General features: G+C 44.4%; 1 protein-coding gene and 1 long non-coding RNA gene across 2 annotated transcripts in view; both read left to right on the top strand.

The window, feature by feature from the left end:
- Positions 1-20026, top strand: part of LOC118560160 — a 61964-nt gene that overhangs the window by 32282 nt on the left and 9656 nt on the right. The gene's annotated exons all lie outside the window — the stretch shown is intronic.
- On the top strand, positions 1284-2949 carry LOC118560153 (E3 ubiquitin/ISG15 ligase TRIM25-like). The gene is made up of 2 exons (XM_036130908.1): positions 1284-2830; positions 2908-2949. Exons 1-2 carry the CDS (start codon positions 1331-1333, stop codon positions 2947-2949), a joined length of 1542 nt encoding a protein of 513 aa, XP_035986801.1. The 5' UTR covers positions 1284-1330.

Genomic DNA, 20026 nt, shown 5'->3' with positions numbered 1-20026 from the left:
TTACTAGATCAATGTGTGCTTCTGTGCTTTTTTGTTTCTCTTGTTGTGTCTCTGTTCTGTCTTCTGTAACCCCAGTCGGTCGAGGCAGATGACCGTTCATACTGAGCCCGGTTCTGCCGGAGGTTTTTTTTCCCGTTAATGGGTGGTTTTTCTTCCCACTGTCGCTTCATGCTTGCTCAGTATGAGGGATTGCAGCAAAGCCATGTACAATGCAGATGACTCTTCCTGTGGCTCTACGGTTCCCCAGGAGTGAATGCTGCTTGTCGGGACTTTGATGCAATCAACTGGTTTCCTTATATAGGAAATTTTTGACCAATCTGTATAATCTGACCCAATCTGTATAATAGGATTGAACTTGACTTTGTAAAGTGCCTTGAGATGACATGTTTCATGATTTGGCGCTATATAAATAAAATTGAATTGAATTGAATTGAATTGAATTGAATTGAAAGCATGACTTAATAAAGCTCTTGGAGGTCATATTTTTTCTTGATTTTTTTGTAAAGGTAATACATAAAAGTATTACATATAGGGAAATGTATTATTGCAGTAAATTATGTGACAAGGGGGTAGGAGTAAATAAGTTTATATTTCTTCCTGCATCTTTTTGAATTGATTTCTGTACGTTTATATCTCTTGTGTTTTTATATATTTTTTGTGTTAACAGTTATTGTTTGAAACAAACTTTCATTCATTCAAATTAGAAATATGTTTTGTTGTTAAACAAAACACAGAGTTTTATTCCTTAAATCAGCGGTGCAAATGTTCTGCTGGAGGTTAAAGATCTCCTAGACTCGGACCTCTGGCAGACACGTTTGGTTGCAGCTCCTCTCTCTGCTGGGAGTTGTGTAAAAGTTTTACAAGTTTTATAAAAGATGCATTATCAGCAGTTAGCAAACTAAACTGATATGAATATGATGTGGCCTTTGAACTCTGTGTCCTGCTGCCTATAGAGTGAAGCAGATTTCCCTGAACACCGAAACATCCAGATTCTTCTTCAGCAGTGATTCTTTTATTTCATCTTCTGATACTATGGAGAGATCAGATTTTTGAGTTTTGGTCGTTTTGAGCAAAAAGCTGCGGTGAAACAGTTAAAAACTTACAGCTTCACTCTAAGAGCCCTCCTCTTCCTGGAATCAAAACCTGATAACCCTCCCAGTTCTTCCTGCTCTCAGACACACCTTGAAGCTGGTGGAGCAACATCTGCTGGAGGTGAAAGCTGATTGGCTGCAGCCTCTCTGCTCTGACACATGATTCGTAGATCAGAGCTCAGAGCAGTTGCTGTTTTCAGGAAATTAAACTCACACAGTCACTGTGACTGAGAGGAGAAATGGAGCAGAACCAACTGGACCGAGAAACCTTGTCCTGTTCGATCTGTCTGGATCTACTGAAGGATCCGGTGACTATTCCCTGTGGACACAGCTACTGTATGAAGTGTATTAAAAACTTCTGGGATGAAGAGGATCAGAAAGGAATCCACAGCTGCCCTCAGTGCAGGAAAACTTTTCTACCGAGGCCTGAGCTGAGTAAAAACACCATGTTGGCAGCTTTAGTGGAGCAGCTGAAGAAGACTGGACTCCAAGCTGCTCCTGCTGATCTCTGCTATGCTGGACCTGAAGATGTGGCCTGTGATTTCTGCTCTGGAAGAAAACTGAAAGCCATCAAGTCCTGTTTATTCTGTCTGGCCTCTTTCTGTGAGAAACACCTTCAGCCTCATTATGATTCAGCTGCATTTAAGAAACACAAGCTGGTGGAGCCCTCCAAGAACCTCCAGGAGAACATCTGCTCTCGTCATGATGAGGTGATGAAGATGTTCTGTCGTACTGATCAGAAGTGTATCTGTTATCTCTGCTCTGTGGATGAACATAAAGGCCACGACACAGTGTCAGCTGCAGCAGAAAGGACTGAGAGGCAGAGAGAGCTGGAGGTGAGACGAGAAAACATCCAGCAGAGAATCCAGGACAGAGAGAAAGATGTGAAGCTGCTTCAACAGGAGCTGGAGGCCATCAAGCACTCTGCTGATAAAACAGTGGAGGACAGTGAGAAGATCTTCACTCAGCTGATCCGTCTCATCCAGAAAAGAAGCTCTGATGTGAAGCAGCAGATCAGATCCCAGCAGGAAACTGAAGGGAGTCGAGTCAAAGAGCTTCAGGAGAAGCTGGAGCAGGAGATCAAAGAGCTGAAGAGGAAAGACGCTGAGCTGAAGCAGCTCTCAGACACAGAGGATCACAACCAGTTTCTCCACAACTACCCCTCACTGTCAGCACTCAGTGAGTCTACACACTCATCCAGCATCAAGATCCGTCCTCTGAGCTACTTTGAGGATGTGACAGCAGCTGTGTCAGAGCTCAGAGATCAACTACAGGACATCCTGAGAGACGCATGGACAAACATCTCACTGAGACTCACTGAGGTGGATGTTTCACTGTCAGAACCAGAACCAAAGAGCAGAGCTGGATTCTTGAGATATTCGTGTGAAATCACACTGGATCCAAACACAGCACACAGTCAACTGTTACTATCAGAGGGGAACAGGAAGGTGACATTGATGGATCAACCTCAGTCTTATTCTAGTCATCCAGACAGATTCACTGATTTGTCTCAGGTTCTGAGTAGAGAGAGTCTGACTGGACGTTGTTACTGGGAGGTGGAGAGGAGAGGGAGAGTTTATGTAGCAGTCGCATACAAGAATATCAGCAGAGCAGGAATTGGGAATGAATGTGGATTTGGAGCTAACGACAAATCTTGGGCATTAAATTGTAACCAAGAAGGTTATAAATTTGGTCACAACAACATCTGGACCTCCATCTCAGGTCCTGGTTCCTCCAGAGTAGGAGTGTACCTGGATCACAGAGCAGGTATTCTGTCCTTCTACAGCGTCTCTGAAACCATGACTCTCCTCCACAGAGTCCAGACCACCTTCACTCAGCCGCTACATGCTGGAGTTAATGTTTGGTGGGGTGGAAGTTCTTCAGAGTTTTGTAAACTAAAGTATTTCTGATCTGTTTGATTCCTTCTAAAGTGTTTTATTTTTAGTGTCTTCGCTGTTAAGGTATTCTGTTCCGGTTTTTCATGTCATTCATCAGTAATTTTCTGTGCAACAATATTTTTCTTATAGTTAAAATATAAACTGATTTCAGAGGTATATTTCATTTAATTGTTAGCCAATGAGTTTACAGGAGGAAGACGTAGTTTGCTTACAACAGTAATTTCTTTAAAAATAAAAATCTCCTGTTACTTTTAAAACTTGAACTAGCTTCTTTGTTCTTTTGATTGATCTTTCAACTAAAATGTAAATAAGATCTTGAAATTCATCCATTCAAGCAAATTAAACATCCCTTTTAGTTTCCTAAATAAATGTAAATGAAAAATTTAACATGAAGACAGAATTGTTTGTTAAATTGTAAAGACATGCATGTCTGTGAAATATTCCCAAATAAAGCTCCATTTTCATGGTTACAACTAAGATCTGAGATGCTTTCATTTACTGAACCTTTGCAGGTGATGAACACAAACCTGAACCCTGGTTCTCATCACCAGATGATGCATTTTTCCTTCTACCAGAAGTGCAGCAGATAAAAAGATATCTCTGATTCTGAAACATATTGATTATACAGTGAATTACATAGAAGGAAAATGTATTATTCTGAATCATTTTATCACTGGCCTGATTTGTTCAGTGAGAGACAGGAAAAGCAGGCCACAGTTCACAGCTTATTAATTGAACACTGATGGAAAACTCCTTTGTTGCCGTCAGATTTATCAGTGGTCATTTCACCCTGACAGCTCATGCAATAAAATGTTCTGGTCTTTGTTTCAGCTGAGTGCAGAGCTCAGCAGAGCTGTCAATAAAGACCTGCTGGAATCGTTCATGGACGGACTGGATGCTTTGGTGTCACGTCTGTTGGACCTGAACAAAGCAACTACTGAAGCGAGGAAGGAGAGGAGTCTGAGCAGTGTTTTTCAGTTCAAGAGGATGCCAAAAACATCTTTCCAGTCTAAGAAGGCTATACTCAAGATTTGATCTGGGGGATCATACCGCTACCCTTGCCTTTTTTTCACAGGACACCAAGACAGAAGGACTGCAGCCCTTCATGGTCTCTCAGAAGATTCCTCTGATGTAGTCAAGATCTGTGATCTAAGACACTATTTGTTCTATGTATGCTACATTTAACACCACGTTTCCTTTCTCACGTCAACACAGATTATGTCATATTTAAAAGCTACAACTTTAAAAACTGTGTAGAAAAAGCTTTGAATCAAAAAGTTAGACTTTATGTCTCTGAAACGTTTTACAACATCTGTCCCAGACAATTTTCATAAGTCTTAAAAAAGATGATTATGCTCAGGTAAAATAAGGTATTATGATAGGTTTCCATCACAGACAGGACTCTATCTCATCCTCCACTGTGGTGTCTTAACATGTGGGTTTGTATATTTTCAGGCTCGCGAAGAAACCCTCTGACAGACGCCTTTCCTTTGGACATTTTTAATGTGGCTGTAGTGCTAGAGGAGAAGATCAGCCCTCGTGACCTCAGAAATGTTCCCAACACCTTTGTTCATTGGAGCAATCTGCTGCCTTGACTTGGAGGATCTCCACCAGATGAAGTCCGTTTTGACTTCCTTCAAAGAGTCATGAAGGTTAAACCAGACCAGAGCTCTGCTAGCATTCAATTCAATTCAATTCAATTCAATTCAATTCAATTTTATCTATATAGTGCCAATTTATGAAACATGTCATCTCAAGGCACTTTACAAAGTCAAGTTCAATCATATGATACAGATTGGGTCAGATTATACAGATTGGTCAAACATTTCCTATATAAGGGAACCAGTTGATTGCATCAAAGTCCTGACAGAACCGCGCTCAGTATGAACGGTCATCTGCCTCAACCGACTGGGGGTTACAGAAGACAGAGCAGAGACACAACAAGAGAGACGAAAAAGCACAGAAGCACACATTGATCCAGTAATCTGTTGTCATGGTAGAAAAGAACGACTCAGAATTAGGGTAACCACGGAGACAAGACAGTTCAGTTGAATCTGGTTTATTGTTTAAAGTGCAGGGTCTCAGGTGATGGCGGTGTCCGGTTTGACAGTCTTCTGGTCTCCTTGGAGAGGTGAGGGAAAACCGTGAGAAACAGCCTGTGGCTGATGAGAATGTGGAGGTCGCTAAACTCACTGAATCGGAGGCTTGCCAAGAACCAGGAGGGGTGATGTCCTGGGTCCGGGTGCAAGTCCAGAGATGCTCTTTCTCTTGTGCAGATGGCTTGGGAGGGTGGACAGGCAGGTGAGCTCTAGGAGGAGAACTAGCACTGGCAGACGATCAGGGAACATTCAGTTGCCCTAGGGTTCCAGGCTTGAGGTTTCTGTGGCGTAGGCAAATGGTTCTGAGGGAAAAACAACAGAGACACAATGGTCTCCTGGTCTCTGCTCCTTAAGAAGGGCTCTAATTAGCTGTGATAAGAAGCACCTGCCCGTCACACCCTGCAGAGAAGAGAGAGAGAGAGAGAGAACCTGGCCCTGCACCCAGGCCTGGAGTGTGACAGCACCCCCCCTTTAATGGACGCCCCCTGGCGGCCGTCCAGTGGAGGAGGCCTCAAAAGCTGAGATAAGGTCTGGATCTAAAATTAATGAACGAGGCACCCAGGATCGTTCCTTAGGGCCGTACCCTGCCCAGTCCACCAGATACTGGAAGCCACGACCACAACGTCTGGAAGCCACTGTAAGTCAAACTGTGAAGGCGGGGTGACCATCCACAATCCGGGTGGGTGGAGGGGGTCTGGAAGGCGGGCACAACGGGCTAGAGGTGACGGATTTAATTTGAGACACATGAAATGTGGGGTGTACACGAAGGTGAGGAGGAAGTTTGAGCCGAACAGCTGTAGGACTGACGATGCAGAGTATCTTAAAGGGACCAAGGAACCTAGGGCCCAGTTTCTTGGACACTGCCTTTAGCGGGAAGTCTTTAGAAGACAACCACACTTCTTGTCCAGGGGAGTAGGTGGGTGCCGGGAGTCGTTTGTGGTCCGCAAACCTCTTGTTGTGAATGGAGGTGCGTTCAAGGGCGGCCTTGGTCCGATCCCAGACTTTGCGGCACTGCTGAAGGTTTGACCTGACGGATGGAAGGGTAGAGTCAGGGAAGGAGGAGGGAAGGAGTGAGGGCTGATAGCCCAGGGATGCCTCAAAAGGGGACAAACCAGTAGCTGCAGAAATGTGCGAATTATGTGCATACTCCACCCATGCAAGGAGCTGGCTCCAGGAGGTGGGGCTGTGGGAGCAGACACAGCGGAGGGTGTTCTCCAACTCCTGATTGAGCCTTTCACACTGGCCATTAGACTAGGGATGGAATCCGGACGTAAGGGAAACCTTAGCCCCCAGGCATTGACAGAAGTTACGCCAGACTTGGGAAGTAAATTGCGGGCCGCGGTCGGAGACAATTTCTACTGGCATCCAGCCGAGTTTCTCTCGGCTGGAGAGAAATGCCTAGAAAAGAAAGCGCAGGGATAGAGTTTGCCATCAGAGGCAGACATCTGAGAGAGGATGGCCCCAACTCCTGTATCAGAAGCATCAACCTCGATAGTGAACAGGGCCGACGGATCTGGGTATGTCAGGATGGGGGCTTGTGTGAACCTCTCCTTGAAGAAATTAAAAGCCTGATCGGCTGCAGGGGTCCAAGCGAAGGTTGTCTTGGTGGAAGTGAGGGCCGAAAGGGGCAAGACAAGGACACTAAAGTCCTTGATAAACACTCTATAAAAATTGGCGAAACTAAGTAAACGTTGGAGTTCTTTTCGGGTCTTGGGTGTGGGCCAGTCCTCCACAGCCTTGACTTTGGCTGGATCGGTCTTCACCTGTCCACCCTAAAAGATGAAGCCAAGGAAACTTATGGACTCACGGTGGAACTCACATTTCTCTGCCTTAACATATAAATGGTTCTCTAGGAGCCGCTGGAGGACCTGGCGTACGTGCTGTTAGTGTTGTTTGGGGTCTTTGGAGAAAATGAGGATGTCGTCTAAATAAACAAACACAAAATGATTAATGAAGTCTCTGAGTACATCATTTATGAGGGCTTGGAAGACGGCTGGGGCGTTTGTTAAACCGAAAGGCATGACCATTCCATTCATCTCCCTCCCTTATACGGACCAAATGGTAAGCGTTGCGGAGGTCCAACTTGGTGAAGATGGTGGCTCCGTGTACAGTTTCAAAAGCTGAAGCCAGAAGGGGTAAAGAGTATTTGTTTTTAATGGTTATCTGATTAAGGCCTCTGTAATCTATGCAAGGACGAAGTGTTTTATCTTTTTTTTGAACAAAGAAAAAACCTGCCCCAACAGGAGAGGATGATGGGCGAACAATGCCTGTTTTCAATGACTCAGCTATATATTTCTCCATGGCTCCCTGTTCCGACTGAGACAGTTCATAAAGACGGGCTGACGGCAGGGGGGCCCCTGGAAGGAGATCTATGGAACAGTCATAGGGACGATGAGGTGGAAGGCTTAGAGCTAAGTCTTTGCTAAAAACGTCGGAGATGAAGATACTCGGGTGGAACTAAGGACAGATCAGGAGGAACCTCAGGGGAGGCAGGACCAATCGAAGAACGGGGAAGGGCTGACTGGAGACACAACGCCAGACAACTGGAGCTCCATGTTTCTATTCGTGACTCCCTCCAATTAATGTGAGGGTTGTGGGCCGCCAACGATGAGTAACCCAAAACAACAGGAGAGTGTTTAGTGAGAAAAACAAAAGAAGAAAGGTTCTCATGATGATCACCGGAAGAAATAAATTTAAGTGGAAGTGTCTGATGGGTAATGGTGGCTAGGGGACTGCCATCCAAAGCAACAACTGAGACTGGGGATGGTAACAAACGAACAGGTATGCGGAGTCTATTAACCAAGACTGGATCAATAAGGCTTTGCTCAAAGCCTGAATCAATAAGAGCTGAGACCGGATGTTGGGAGTCTTGAAGATAGATAACAGATTGTAAAAGTAATCGGGGAGCGGGGGTCTCAGAATATGCGCCCGCCAGTATCCCCTGGACTACTGGCGGGCCGGGTCTTTTGGGCGAATGGGACATGGATTATTGCACAAGTTATAGCAGTGCATTAAATAGATTAATTGCACATTAGTTATTGCCCAAAGTTATAACAGTTGTGGTTACAGTTATTGATAGCAGCAGAAGTCACTTCTTTCAGGATTATTGCACGGGTTATCGCACAGTTAATACTCATCTATGGTAGCGACCCAAAGCTCGTTACCATAGATGAGGGTAGGAACGTAGATCGACCGGTGAATCGAGAGCTTCACCTTTTGGCTCAGCTCTCTCTTCACCACAACGACGCACTGATTTTCATCCCGGCCGCTTCGCACTCGGCTGCGAACCGCTCTAGTGAGAGCTGTAGATCACGCCCTGATGAAGCCAATAGGACCACGTCATTCTTGAATAGCAGAGACGTAATCCTAAGGCCACAAAAATGGATCCCCTCAACATCTTGGCTGCGCCTAAAAATTCTGTCTATAAAAGTTATGAACAGAATCGGTGACAAAGGGCAACCTTGGCGGAGTCCAACTCTCACCGATAACCAGTTCAACTTACTGCCGGCAATGCGGACCAGACTCTGACACCGGTCGTACAGAGACCTGACAGCCCTTATTAAAGGGTCCGGTACTCCATACTCCCGGACTACCCCCCACAGGATCCCTCGAGGGAAATGGTCGAATGCACTCTCCAGATCCACAAAACACATGTAGACTGGTTGGGCAAACTCCCATGCCCCCTCCAGGATCTTGCTGAGGGTATAGAGGTGATCCAGTGTTCCACGGCCAGTACGAAAACCACACTGCTCTTCCTGAATCCGAGATTCAACTATCTGACGGACCCTCCTTTCCAGAACCCCTGAATAGACCTTACCAGGGAGGCTTAAGTGTGTGAATCCTCTGTAGTTGGAACACACCCTCCGGTCCCCCTTTTTAAATAGGGGGACCACAACCCCAGTCTGCCAATCCAGGGGAACTGCCCCCGATGTCCACGCAATGCTGCAGAGCTGTGTTAACCAACGCAGCCCCACAACATCCAGAGCCTTAAGGTACTCAGGGCGAATCTCATCCACCCCTGGGGCCTTGCCACCGATGAGCTTTTTAACAACCTCGGCAACCTCAGCACCAGAGATGGGAGAACCCGACCCAGAGTCCTCAGGCTCTGCTTCCTCAATGGAAGACGTGTTGGTGGGATTAAGGAGGTCTTCGAAGTATTCCGCCCACCGAAACAAGACGTCCCGAGTCGAGGTCAGCAGCACACCACCCCCACTGTAAACAGTGTTGGTACTGCACTGCTTCCCCCTCCTGAGACGCCGGATAGTGGACCAGAATCGCTTCGAAGCCGTACGGATGTTTTTGACTAAAAAGATACTTTGGTTATTGAGTTGTTACTTTGCGGTCAACAGAAAATATCGGCCCCTATGTCTCCCTCTCTGTCACAAACAAAAGACAAAACTCCATGGGCAGACACAGGTGATAATAGACCCCTTGCAACCACGTGACTCCGTTACCCAGAACCCCTTGCGTGGCGGCCATATTGGTTGGCACGCCATTTGACGAAATGACGAGTTCTCCAGGTATTTTTCTTCTTTAGATAACGTATCACAAGATCGTTTTAAGAGTAAGTTGATGGTTGATGGTATCAGATTGCCAGATCCACACAGCAAAAGCCTGAAGGGACGGAGCGAGTCTGTGAAATGCTGGCCAAGGGTTTCGTACCGCGACACAGCTGCTTTATAAACACGGCAGGCCAGTACGGACAAGAGAGCACGAAAGCCCCTGAAACCACTGGACGGCTGCAATTATTTTATATCAGGAAAAAGGCTCCAGCAACGCCCGCGACGCCATGAGGGATTAAGCGGTCAGAAAATGGATGGATGGATGGATGTTCAGACATGTTTGTGTAACAGCAGAAAGCAGAGAGGAAGACCCGCCCGGTAGGTTAAAAAAACATCACTCACTACGGATTATTTAGGTGTTTTTGTCTTGTTAAAATGGGTGGGGGTGTCGGCGACATTGCAGCGTAAACACAGACGTACTAGCGCCCGTGAACGGGCGGAGGGGAGGTGGCGATCGTTACACTGGCCGGAGAGCCGCCGCTGTCTGGAGCAGCAGGAAGCGGGTGCTGCTCCAGACGGCGGCGGAGACAGCAGACAGCGGCGGCTCTCCGCTACACGGGCCGCCGCGGCTGCTGCCTCCGCCGCCGCGGCTGCTGCCTCCGTCGCCGGAGAGCCGCCGCTGTCTCCGCCGCCGGAGAGCCGCCGCTGTCTGCTGCTTCAGACAGCGGCGGCTGTCTGAAACAGTATTTATATTTACTGTTATTATAGTTTAGTAATATTTATGGTTTCTTTCATCCTCTTAGGCCAATTGATTCCTTTTCCTCCAGTTTTTGTTTCACTGCAGTAATTCTCACCTGGAAATGATTGAAGGAAACATCCTGGATGAATAAAGAGTGGTTCTGCAACTATTTTGTTGTCTTATCTGTTCTTAATTTGCTCTGATTTCATGAATAATGACAGAATGGTTTTAGAGGAGCAGCTCAGCTCTGCTCTTACTGCAGCATCAGGATAAAAACCTGTTTCTCCTCCACCAATCACTGCAGCTCTCTGCCTGAAGGAGGAAGAAAACCTCCTGATGAAAGCGCGCTTATTGTCCTCTGTCCCTCTGAACAACAACTATTTAACTATTTAACAACCACTACTTGTTTATTTCTGCACCTGCCATTTCAGAGCCAGATAAAAGCTCATATTTTATTTTTCTGCTAAGTTCAGAACAAACTCAGCTTCAACAGGAGCCAGAGTGCTGCTCAATGTTCCCCCTAAATTTTAAAATAATTTCCATTTTCTGCAGTGAGATTTAGCCCCAGCATGTGGCAACCTCTCTTCTGTCAGTCTGCTCCAGGGCAGCTGTGGCTACAATGTAGCACACCACCATCAGGGTGTGAATGTGGGCATGAATGGGTGAATGACTGACCAGTGGAAAGCTCTTTGGGGTCGTCAGATGATTTATTTAATTATTCTCAGCTCGCACATCGCTTTTCTAACACAATGAGGGAACGCTCTCAGTTCTGAACAATTTCTTTGTGCTGCTCTCCGTTTTTATGCCAACGGCAGCTTTTTAATAACGGAGGAGACGCAGAAAATCTTTCAGAGGCAGCTTGAAGTGGCGCTGTCAGGAATGTTACTGTTACAATGTTCCATAGTCAGAGACCCACACGATTAATAACAGAACTACACTGTAAGGAATTGCTGTAAAAACTACATCATGAGAATACAGCCTGGAGGCTGGGTTTTAAAAATACAGCTCTTAGCTGTAAAACAGAAAGAATATTGAATTTGATTGGACCGGTGGATCACGTACATAACTGTACTGTAAAATTTAAATATACAGCCGCATTGTGGGATATTTACCTGCAGGAACCAATGTTCGTGGGTTAGACACGGACGAACAAGGACTTTCTCTGGTTATGTACTTTTTGCAGTTTTGTGTCAATTAGTGGACAAAAATACATGTTATGTGATGATACTGAGCTTCTCATGCATTTATCACATTTCTTTTGCTAAAGTTATCCTCAGTTATTTTTAAGCTAGCATCATGAGCACCATAAGTGCTTTTTAGCTCCGTTTGACATTTATTTTTTACAGAGAATATGCCGATGGTTACATATTTAGCTGAAATTAATATTTATAGTGTTATTGCGGTTAATACTTCACTTTCTGTCTGAAATGTCTGTGACAACCGCAAACTGTAATATTCTGTGCCTAACTCTGGCATACTGTGTCTGAGACGACAATAAAAGTTTTTAAGTGAGCCTCATCCAGAAAGCTGAATGTTAGTTTTTACTGTATTTGTTTAAATTTTTTTTGTAATCATTCTTTTCTAAAATAATTAACATTTTTACATTTATGTTCAGGCAACTACCCAAACATTATTTCATGATGGCGGACTAGATTCATCCTCATGCTGCCGTTACTCTTAATCAAATGTAGCTGCCATGTGCGACATCCACCAATGAAAAACTATTGCATCTTGCTGTACTTAGCATTTAATCTGAATAAATATATAATTTAAAAAGGGGGACCGGAGGGTGTGTTCCAACTACAGAGGAATCACACTCTTAAGCCTCCCTGGTAAGGTCTATTCAGGGGTTCTGGAAAGGAGGGTCCATCGGATAGTCGAATCTCGGATTCAGGAAGAGCAGTGTGGTTTTCGTCCTGGCCGTGGAACACTGGACCAGCTCTACACCCTCAGCAGGATTCTTGAGGGGGCATGGGAGTTTGCCCAACCAGTCTACATGTGCTTTGTGGATCTGGAGAAGGCATTCGACCGTGTCCCCCGGGGGATCCTGTGGGGGGTACTCCGGGAGTATGGAGTACCGGACCCTTTAATAAGGGCTGTCAGGTCTCTTTACGACCGGTGTCAGAGTCTGGTCCGCATTGCCGGCAGTAAGTCGGACTCGTTTCCGGTGAGAGTTGGACTCCGCCAAGGCTGCCCTTTGTCACCGATTCTGTTCATAACTTTTATGGACAGAATTTCTAGGCGCAGCCAAGGTGTTGAGGGGATCCGTTTTGGTGGCCTTAGGATTGCGTCTCTGCTATTCGCGGATGACGTGGTCCTATTGGCTTCATCAGGGCGTGATCTACAGCTCTCACTGGAGCGGTTCGCAGCCGAGTGCGAAGCGGCCAGGATGAAAATCAGTGCCTCCAAATCCGAGACCATGGTCTTGAACCAGAAAAGGGTAGAGTGCCTTCTCCGGGTTGGGGAGGATGTGCTGCCCCTAGTGGAGGAGTTCAAGTATCTTGGGGTCTTGTTCACGAATGAGGGGAAGATGGAGCGGGAGATCGACAGGCGGATTGGTGCAGCGTCTGCTGTGAAGCGGGCGCTGTACCGATCCGTTGTGGTGAAGAGAGAGCTGAGCCAAAAGCCGAAGCTCTCGATTTACCGGTCGATCTACGTTCCTACCCTCATCTATGGTCACGAGCTTTGGGTTGTGACCGAAAGAACGAGATCCCGGATACAAGCGGCTGAAATGAGTTTTCTCCGTAGTGTGTCTGGGCTCTCCCTTAGAGATAGGGTGAGGAGCTCAGTCATCCGGGGAGGACTCAGAGTAGAGCCGCTGCTCCTCCACGTCGAGAGGAGCCAGTTGAGGTGGCTCGGGCATCTGGTCAGGATGCCTCCTGGACGCCTCCCTGGAGAGGTGTTCCGGGCACGTCCCACCGGGAGAAGGCCCAGGGGAAGACCCAGGACACGCTGGAGGGACTATGTCTCCCGGCTGGCCTGGGAACGCCTTGGGATTCCTCCTGAGGAGCTGGCCCAAGTGGCTGGGGAGAGGGACGTCTGGGCCTCCCTACTGAAGCTGCTACCCCCGCGACCCGACCCCGGATAAGCGGAAGACAACGGACGGACGGACAAATATATAATTTTCTGTGCACCTATCCTACATCTAACTCGTTGTTAGAGTAAGCATCTCACTCAAATGGTTTGATGTCAGAGCTTTAGCTGTCCCGCTGTAAGTCCATCATATATCTATGTGCAAAAAATAATTTATCTGCGTTCTTAAATTTTAATAACCAGTTGCTGCTACCTTATTTGAGACAAAAATATTTTTTTTAGGTTGTGGCAGTCATAAAAAAAAAAATACCAAATCGGATTTATTTTTTACCCTGGAACTCTTTGAATGTGCACCCTGGACTAAAATAAGTTTTAATTTCAGGATAATTACCTGTCAGTTTTGCCCACATAAAACTCTTTTTTCATATTTGAGGCACATTAAATTTCACAGAAACCTGCCAAATGTCAGTTTTAGATGTGGAATAACAAGCTGTAGCATGGTGTTCAAAAACTTCAATGCTTTCAAATCTCATTAATACAGGTTTCATAAGCAGCAACAAGCAGCTATGGATTCAGTCTACACTATTTTTAACTGTCATGTTGAATATTGTGATGTGCATTGTGATGATTCAGTTAGTTTATTTTCACATTTAAAAGCTCATTTAGAGGAAGGTACAAGAGTAAGTTGTCCATTTAAACAGTGCACCTGAACCTTTACGACTTTGTCTACATTCACATCACATTTATCAAGATGTCACAAAAGAAGAACAGGACATAATCTGCTTGAAGACATTGTCCAGAAAAGCGATAAAAGTGAAGGTCATAGTGAGGAGAGCTCACATGTTACAACTGTGATGGGTCATTCAGGTGATAGATGTAATGATGAACCTTCAAACGATGCCATGATAGAGCAGTTTGATGGTAATGCAGAAAATACAGATGAGAACTTGTTTCTTCAAAATCTGGCACACTTTTATTTAAAGATGCAGGTAGAAATGTTGCTTCCTTCATCTGTAATTCAAACTGTTATTGAAGGGTTCCAAGAAATACACGACATGAGCCAGTTCAGGGGTGGGCGATATATCGAGTATACTTGATGTATCTCAAGTTTTCCTCCACGCGATAGTTAAAATGACTTTATCACGACCATCGCGTGTAAATTTTCATGGAACGATTGAGCTGCTGTATTTAATTCACTGTGAGTTTAGTTTTTCCCACATGCTCTGAACGCATCACTCGCTCCTCCTCTAAACCAGAAAGCGCTCTGGCGCGCGCACACAACAATGAACCCGTGTCATTACTTAACGTTGACGAGACAGCAAGAACTATGGCGACAGCGAGCTTTTCAGGCAGTGGAAGGTCCTGACCCTAACTGTCAGGACATCTACAAACTGTGTCAGTGTGGTTCCATAATGTAGGGCTGTCTCTGAATGTTAAAAAAATTATGTCTGTCTGTTTCTCTTCTAGGACCAAGCCCATATCTGAGGAATTAAATTTACAGATAAATGGAGCTAGAATCCAGCAGGTCTCAGAAATCAAGTATCTAGGACTAATGCTTGACTCACAATTGAAATTTGACAGCCATGTAAAAAAAAGTGTCCAGAGTAACAAAAGCAAATTTATACACATTCAAACTGATTAGAGATTATCTACCATTTCACGCTGCTCACAGTTTTGTGCACTCCATGATCTTTTCACATCTAAGTTACTGCATTAGTTCTTGGTCACAGGCCACAAGCACCACTATCAAGCTTTTTTCAGATGACATACAATAGAGCTATAAAAATCTTAGATAAAAAAACCAACCAGGTCCCTTCACTGTGTTAGTCTGAACAATTTAAAAATGCTAAATATTGAGAACTTTGTCAAATTTGCTCAGCTAAAACTGGTTCACAAATGCTTGCATGATCAGGCCCCTGAGGCTTTGAGTGACTGTGTAGTTCCTCTCAGAGCTGTGGGCTCAGTCACAAGAGGAGCTCACAGTGGAAACTGTCAAGTACCCAGACGCAAAACTTCCTTCGGACAATCAGCTTTCACTGTCCAAGGTGCCAAAACATGGAATACATTACCTGCAGAACTGAAGGGAGAGTCAAACTGGGTCCTTTTTAAATATAAACTTAAAGACTTTTTTATTGAAAGGTAAGATATGTGAACATTGATAATCTTTAACAACCTGATCTTGTATCTGTGATGTTTTAGTGTGTAATTTGTTCTGTTGTGTCTTGTGTACAGTCACTGTGTTTTGTGTAAAATCCTAACTGGGGACAGGCATTGAGAATTAGCCTTAGCAAAAATGTTGTAGTGTATGACATGATTCATGAAACCTACTTGTCCCTATCAAATAAAAAGATAAATAAATAAATAAAATAAGGATATCAAGGATGGCAATTTAATCACCCAGAATGCTTTGCTCAAAACTGACCCAGTGTCTGTTGGCTTGATTCTGTATCAGGACTCATTTGAGGACGTTAATCCCTTTGGGCTCAGGCAAGAAAAAAACACAAACTCCTCGCAGTCTACCTCAGTTTAGCAGACAATTGGACCTTTAAATCAAGTTTGACTCACTGTTCAATGAGCTAGCAAAAGTCCATGTGTGCAACCCTGGCTTGCCCCCATGCATTGCTCATGATCTTCTTGAAGGCATTGTTTCCTATGATTTGGCCCTCTACATCAAACATCTTGTAAACGTTGAGAAACAATTTACATATGTGGACCTGAACAGAAGAATTGATCAGTTCAGGTACCTTGGAAATGATGCACATGATAAGCCACCTGAAGTCAACCCCAGCAGAGAAAAACTTGCAGGACATGCAGCTCAGAACTGGTGTTTCCTCAGACTGCTGCCTGTCCTAATTGGAGACAAAATAAAAAGCTCAGCTGAGGAACCATGTGTGGCAGCTTGTTCTACAGCTACGATAAATGGAGGAGTTCATCTGTGCAGCGGCTATTTCATCAGGTCAGACTGCCTACCTAAAAGTGATGACAGAGGACTACTTGTACTATAGAAAGAAACTGTTTCCTGACCATTCTCTGAGGCCAAAGCACCACTATGTCCTTCATTATCCAGAGCTGACTTGTAAATCTGGGCCACTCATTCACTTGTGGACACTTAGATCTGAAAGCAAACATACATATTTCCAACAGTGTGCAAGAAAACTGGATAACTTTAAGAACTTGTGCTCAACTCTGGCTGAAAGGCATCGGCTCCTTCAGGCTTCCTGAAGTGCTGGCAGCCTGTTGCCACCTACTGTAATTGTTGAAAGGGGAACTGATTTTGATCTGGCTGATTACAATGATGACATCAGAGATGCTCTTGCCAGTCTAGACTGCCAGCCTGGTCTGATTTCACATGAAGCAAAAGTCAAAGGGACAACGTAGAAGAAAAATATGTTTCTTGTGGAGGATCAATGTGAGGAAGGCATTGTCTTTGGAGAAATCAAAGCCATTATACTTAAAGAAAACTCTGTTTACTTCTTAACACAATGCTACAGCTCTGTAACACTCAGTGATCAAGGCCTTACCAAAAACCACCAAAAATGCTGTGCTATGTTATTCAGGAAGAACTCTTGGATTACTATCCATTACCCATGTATAAACTGTGTGGTTTGTCAGTGCTTGCTCTTCACCACTCTTTTCCTTCTCTAGAATAATGTCAGCAGTTTCTGCGGAGGAAATTCAGATGGCTGTTACTAAAGCCCTTCCTGGACTTCCTCAAGTGAAGATGGAGAAGCTGGTGGAGAGGCTTGTTAGCTGGGGCGTAGAAACCATTGAGGATGTAAAATACGTTGAAGGAGCTCCTGGAGCAGACCTGTCACATGTTCTTCCTCCCAAACTGCTTGACAACTTCAAGACAGGTTCATAACAATACATTTGGTCAGTTTTAATGACTGCTTTGTTGCTGTTGTTCATATTGTTTTTAGTACTGTTGTGGTAAAAGTTCAGAAAATGTTCTTTGCTATACAAGAAAAAAATGAAATACTAAAGAAAATGTAATTACTCTTTCAGTTGGGGGAATAATGTTTGTGACAATATTCCACTAAGAAGTCCACCTTCATCCTCCACTGGTTTGGACATTGTGAATCCACCAACCTCTTCATCAGCTCCTTCAAGTTGACCAGAGACATTTCAGATTCCCTGGGACCAAATGCCAAATGATGTGTGAACTGCAGGAGCAAGTGGGAAAAGACCAACTCCCACCTGTTGGTAGAAAAATGATCAGAATTCTAGTTGATGAAATGAGGAAAAATCAAAAGAATATGACTAAACTCTTAAACTAGTCAAACAATATCCAAAGAGTTTTGCAGATTATGACAACCCAGGATCCATTATGAAGTGGGATGCTACTCCTCACTGAAACAAATGAAAACACGGGTTGAACATGTAAATAGAAACAACACACTGACAGCAGGCTGACGACATTCAAGAGGCATTTCAGAAAATGCTGAGATGACAAAGAGCAGAGGACCAGCAGTGACTTATGGAGGCACCAGAGGGCAACCTGAGCCACCGCTTTCAGAGAGTGATGATATATTAGAAGACAAAAGACAGACTTTGCTAAACATTTATCACCAGTACGGCCACAGTGGAGCAGACAGAGTTGATGTCTGGGCTTTAATGAAAGAAACCTGTTATTTACAAAGAGAGCATATAAATGACACACAGGAAACTCCTATTGAAGAAATTAAATACAAGTGGCCATACTTGTTTGTGCAGAAGCACCTCACTTCTCATTTTGAAGAACCTACTGGTGTTAATGTACAAAATCAACTCAACGGTGCAATGGAGGATTGTGGCCCTCTCTCCTTATTGACTTCTTTAGGAACAAACCAACAAATGAACACATTAAAAATAGATTGTCAGCTTATGAAGAGGTTAGGATCATGGTTGCCAGCTTCTCCTCGCACATTTCCCAGAAGATCAGGATGGACTTCTGCTTTATGCAGATGGAAGAATACAAAAGTCAGATGTGCCATTAATCTACGATTTTGTCTGACCTTGTGATGTTTTTAGAGGTGAGCTACAGCTGCAGATCTTGAAGGAACACACAATCTGCTGCCAAGTCCACGACTCATTGACCTTGGTAAGTAGCATATGCACAATATACTCTTCAGTGTGTCTGTATCTTCCAGTCTTCTGTCTATAGACACATGGATGGAAGGTCCAGAGAGAAATTGACATCTTCAGTATCTGCTAGCCCTACATCTATAGTCAGAAGGGTGGGAAATACATGGTGTCTGCAGACATAGCATGTGGACAGAGACAGAAGATGTGCCTGAGGAGTAGCAGATACGTCTCTATGTCACTGATGTAGGGATGTATCTGCCATCCCTCTCTCTGTCTGCTGTCCCTAGAAATATCTCTATAGACAGTGGACACATCATCTCATTGTGTCCATAAGCAGAGGGACGGCACATCAGCTGTTTCTGTAGTCCCTGTCTGTGGAGTTCTGAATAGTCTGAATATTATTAAATGTACTTACCTGGTAACACATAGAAATAGAAAACTGGAGAAACAAAGCCCCTGATCATTAAATTAAAATGAAAAATATCAGTGAAGATTGTTTTTTTCAGTAGACACCAATAGCCTTCATCAGTGGATGATAAGCATTGAGGGTGAAGTTGTTTGTGAGGACACACAGCCTAACTTCCAGGCTGGTCTCGCTGCACTTTTTGCAGTTTTCTGTTTTTAACCTTGAGTATCCAGAGGAGGCAACATGTACACTAGAGTTTATCCAAAGGTGAGAACAAATTCACTAATCCTTATGTAAGAATATATGTAATATATAGATGTAGAAATGGGTCTTTTGAACACTGAGCTATATATCCCCCATCTGTTTTTAGACCATTCATGGGCCTTAATCCAGAAAGGGGAACAAAAGCTGCAAAAGGAAAAGTAAAATCAAAAACAAATCAAAGACAGGACGGCTGGAGCAAAGGAAACAGGCAGCGGTGAAGCCACATGTCTCCACTCTGCTTTGCAAGCTGATGGACTATCAGGGGAACTTCTAAAAAGGTCAAATTACACATTTACACACAATCTGTTTTCTTCATCTGTCCTCCTGTCCATGACATGAACAGGAGGACAGATGAAGAAAAAACAGTCTGTCCCCCTCTCAGTCTTTCTCTCTCTCTCTCTTTGAGAGTCTCTGGCCCTGTTTTTCTGTCTGTCTCTCTCACTCTGACTGTCGTTATCCCAGTTTGTCTGTCTCTCTCTTTCTCTATGTCTGTCTTTCTCTGTCCCTATTTGTCTCTGTGTGTCTTTCTGTCTCTCTCACTCTGACTGTCTTTATCCCAGTTTGTCTGTCTCTCTCTTTCTCTATGTCTGTCTTTCTCTGTCCCTGTTTGTCTCTGTGTGTCTTTCTGTCTCTCTCACTTTGTCTTTTTCCTTGTCTATCCTGTCCATTTCTAACAGAAGGACAGGGAGACAGCTACAATAAGGGAAGGTCAGAGAAGGATTGTCCGTCCACCAAATCTGTCCTTCTCATCCTGTCTTTCTTAAACTGACATTAATGCGGTTACATTTAATGAAAATATCATGTGTTAATAAAACATTTTTCCTTTGCTTATCTTCTATCGACCCCTTGATGGTGTCTGGTGGTGTTCAGGAACAGGCCCTACTCAATACTTATGTTGGCTTTGTTTGGGTCTTCACTAAGTTTTAACCT

This window comes from Fundulus heteroclitus, unplaced genomic scaffold (genome assembly GCF_011125445.2).
Source record: "Fundulus heteroclitus isolate FHET01 unplaced genomic scaffold, MU-UCD_Fhet_4.1 scaffold_390, whole genome shotgun sequence".
Classification (NCBI taxonomy): Eukaryota; Metazoa; Chordata; class Actinopteri; order Cyprinodontiformes; family Fundulidae; genus Fundulus; species Fundulus heteroclitus.
The sequence above is the reverse complement of the archived record's forward strand: the minus strand, read 5'-3'. Positions and strand labels throughout refer to the sequence as shown.